Source organism: Ruditapes philippinarum, unplaced genomic scaffold (assembly GCF_026571515.1).
Source record: "Ruditapes philippinarum isolate M1 unplaced genomic scaffold, ASM2657151v2 ctg17352_1_1_1_1, whole genome shotgun sequence".
Lineage (NCBI taxonomy): Eukaryota > Metazoa > Mollusca > Bivalvia > Venerida > Veneridae > Ruditapes > Ruditapes philippinarum.
In genome coordinates, this window is record NW_026865401.1 from 13,988 (window position 1) to 18,139 (window position 4,152).

Here is a 4,152-nt window from a genome sequence, read left to right on the forward strand (position 1 = left end):
ATGTTTTAAGTTCACAATTAAAATATTATAGTTATAATTTTACAATCCAAAAACTAGAAGAAGATTATGTCGAGGCTACAATGTTGATATTAAAATACTAAACAGAATACATTTTACCAGTTTAAAAAGAACTTTTATTTATACTAAAGCCCAAAGAAGGGCCACTGAGAAATCATCATTATATATAATTAAAAGTAAAAACACGCAATACGTGACAAAGGGTTGAGATGACATGTGGCATTCAAGCAAAAAACTTCTTAAGTAAAAATTAGAAAGGAGCTCATAGAGCTGGACCGTGATAATGTCTTCATAAAATTGACCAAACCAAAAAAGCATATAAAACAGCATAAGTATGGTAACAATTATTTACAAAACCAAAGTATTTTCATGACACAGACTGATTCTCAGATTGCAGACGACAGTTACAATGTTCTTATTCACTATTCACTTTTTATTACTTTACTTTCTCTTCATTTACGGTTTCTGCCGGCAATCTCCTGACTGATAAAATTATGAACATTTAGCAACAAAAAAACCCCCAAAAAAACAACAACAACAAGCTGAATGCCTTTATCACATTCAGCACAGCCAACGCAAAATGTGCACATAGCAAAACATGCACCATGCAATAACAGTTGATGAGAGACTGTCTATTGCGATCGAACTTTTTATTTTGTCTCCAAAGAAGATGCTGTCTTCTTTTGTCCCGTACTGATCATTTTTGAAACATATTATATAAACTGTAAAATATCCGGCAGGTTGAAAATCTGTAGTGACTTTAAACTGATCGGTTACATTTGTTTCAAAGACGTCGACTGTATCCATTCTAGCGTCGCTTGCGTGGACTACACAATCTAAAGATGGCGGAAAACCTTCGACAGTGACGTCAATAATTGCGGCATCATCTTCGCCAACAGCAGTCATGTTTGTGGTGACGCCATCAAAGAAAGCCGATGTATGTCCTGAAAATAAAAAAATATGTTCATTGATTCATGTCAACATATGTAAAAATTATCATAAATACGCCGATTTCATCTGACAAAAAAGTCGTAATATGTGTAATTATAACGTTTCAATGTGTACAAATAACTTTGTGACGATTTATTCAGAAATCGGTTTAACAAGGTGTTTTAATGAGGATTTGCAAAAACATATTATATTTATCATAATAATAAGTAGTAACAAATTCTTTATATCCTTTATTATAACGAAATATCACGTATTATTGTAACTCACAGCAAAAACACTTATTGGAGTCTTATATAAAACCATTCTTGTTTACTTAGCATTTCTTTAGAAAAAGAAACAAACTTACTTTTTATTTGCACCACAATCGTGATTACAAATACAAAAACACGTCTCCAATCCATCTTGGCACTTCAAAAATGTCTAAACATCTGAAGGCGTAGTAAGAAAATACTGATATTCATTATGCAAAACCGTTTTTTTTTTGTCAGATAAAGATTTTTAAAGTAGGTCTCGGCAGTTTCACTGTCTTTAACTAATTTAAATTTGTCACTTATAGACAGCTCTCGTCGAATTCTTTTAGGCCATGGAATAGAACTTAGCGCTGATAAATGTCGTTTCCGTTGCGTTGTCATTTTGGGAAATGAATATACAAAAAGCAATGCAGTATAATAAGATTCTATTTTTCATTCATACTGATTTTAACTTATCAATTTCTCGTGCATTTTGGCATTTATATAAACCAGTAACATCTATACCTTACAATGAATCAGACTGTAAAAAGAGACATAATTAACTAATCAGATAATCATTGTTCCGTTACCGCTCAGTTAGCGTATTAGACACAACCAATTGATAAGTACACAAGGTTATTCACTCCTTCGTCGTGCGGCGGATGTTATATTTCGTAAAAGGTATTATTGACATGCTTTGTAATAATGCCAAAACCTGTTGTCCAATTACATCGAATGCTTTGCAGCTGTGGGCATCTTTACAAAGCGTCGTTCACAGTGGAATACCAGCGCATGCGTATATCTCAGTGCACATGAAGTTAACTTTAATCACACCAGAGCGTTGATCCTTCTGAGTTTCTACTTCGTGTAACTGTACACGTTGTATAAAAATAGTTTTAAAGTTTTGTATTACGTACTAAGTTTGCATGTTCAGATGGAATAAATATAATTTTAGCAAGTAAGCAGAAGAAAAAAATCCACACTGGATGATTCTTTCAGTCACACATGAAAATTGTTGCTTATTATGGTGTTGTTGATTACAATGATCAATATATTTCTTTCAAAAGCAAATACAGGTTTTGTTATTATAATTGAAATATACATTCTTCATTCCTCTAACCACAAAAAACTAGGAGACATTGACTTCAATGTGAAATTGACTGTGAAAATTACATTTGTAAATGTCGTTAAATAACACTGAGGTTATCAATTTAGTTATAGGCATTGTCAATTAGAAAAGGGATTTGGGTTTGTGCGGGACATTTCATGATGTGATTCAAGAATTGTAAAGGACACATATCATTGCAATGTACACATACTACCATGATGCATGATCTAGGTACGCATTTACCTATTTAACAGTAAAAGTTCACTTCTTAATCTCAATATATTTAAAGGTCAAATATGCCCAAGAAATGCATTTTACTTTAATTTCAATGACTTTTTATTTTCCGTGTACATTATTTTTTGTACTTTTATAGTTTCAGAAAAAAGAACTTCTCATTGGCCAATTACCTGAGCCATCCTCTGCTACATATCAGCCGCGTCATGACAAAACCAACATGGGTCATGACAAAACCAACGTAATGCGTTTGCGACCAGCATGGATCCAGACCAGCCTGCGCATCCGCGCAGTCTGATCAGGATCCATGCTGTACACTATCAGTTTCTCTACTTGTAATAGGGTTTGTAAGCGAACAGCATGGATCCTGATCAGACTGCGCGGATGCTCAGGCTTGTCTGGATCCATGCTGGTCGCAAACGCATTACGTTGGTTTTGTCATGACGCGGCTCATATTTTTAAGGACACAAGCATCTAACATGCTCTAATACCGGTATTTAAATGTATTAAAACTAATGTTTTTGTTTCTGAGGCATAATGAACATTTGGAACATAACTAACATTTGTATTGGCTGAAGTAACTTCCGACTTACATAATAAGTTAAACGGAATAACTAGTAACATGTTCAGATATGTAGAGGTAGAGACTAAAAAATGCAAAACCCGTATAAAATAAAAAGATTCTTCATGATTAATTAAGTGCAACAATGTATAGACTGATTGATATAACGTTTGTTCTAATAATTAAATGATACCCATCCTCTTGTTTCCGACAGAAAAATGTAGAACCTTCCTGTTTAACGTATTCACTTGTGTTGAAACTCAGGAAGAACTATAAAAAAACTATTCATATCTCTTGCGATACAAATGTTAAATAAATTTGAAACACTATATTGTATTATATGACAACCCACTAAGAGCTTTTAAAAATCAGGCAATGCTTATTGCATTATTTTGTGACAGGCGTACGCTGATAATTGAGCCGCGTCACGACAAAACCAACATAATGGGTTTGCGACCAGCATAGATCCAGACCAGCCTGCGCATCCGCGCAGTATGATCAGGATCCATGCTGTTCGCTTACAAACCCCATTACAAGTAGAGAAACTGATACTTGTAATGGGGTTTGTAAGCGAACAGCATTGCATAGAATATCCATATATTAAAAAAATATATATTTTTTACTGTTATATTGTTATAGACAATATAACAGTAAAACAAGTTTAATATATGTATATTTTATTGCATAAATAACAAGGTTAAACACATTTTAGGTCAAATCAATGCCACTAGCACCTTTGGGTTAACATTGCAATAATAATAGGTCATCATCTTCCGGAAGACATTCGAACTTGAGTCCACACACAACATATCTATATACTAGCCGGATTTAAATATAAGTCATCCAGTTTTCTGTAATGGGTGAGATTATTTTTAAATGAATGTTATGATATTTTGCACTTACGTTGTACTTTATTAAAAATGTGTTGCAAATCATTCCATAGCTTTTGACAGATTGACGGAAAATAATGTTTATTTGGCAAATGAATCACACCAGAAATATATTCTGAAGCGTTATAAAAGCATCCATTATTTTGAATTTTGTTTTAT

At 33.3% G+C, this 4,152-nt stretch overlaps 1 protein-coding gene across 1 annotated transcript; it reads right to left on the bottom strand.

Annotated features, from left to right (window-relative positions):
- Positions 1-579: 579 nt before the first annotated feature.
- LOC132728869 (uncharacterized) lies at positions 580-2,415 on the bottom strand. Its single transcript, XM_060714558.1, has 2 exons — positions 1,316-2,415; positions 580-962 (listed from the first exon to the last, which is right to left on the bottom strand). Exons 1-2 carry the CDS (start codon positions 1,368-1,370, stop codon positions 580-582), a joined length of 438 nt encoding a protein of 145 aa, XP_060570541.1. The 5' UTR covers positions 1,371-2,415.
- Between the last annotated feature and the right edge of the window lie 1,737 nt (positions 2,416-4,152).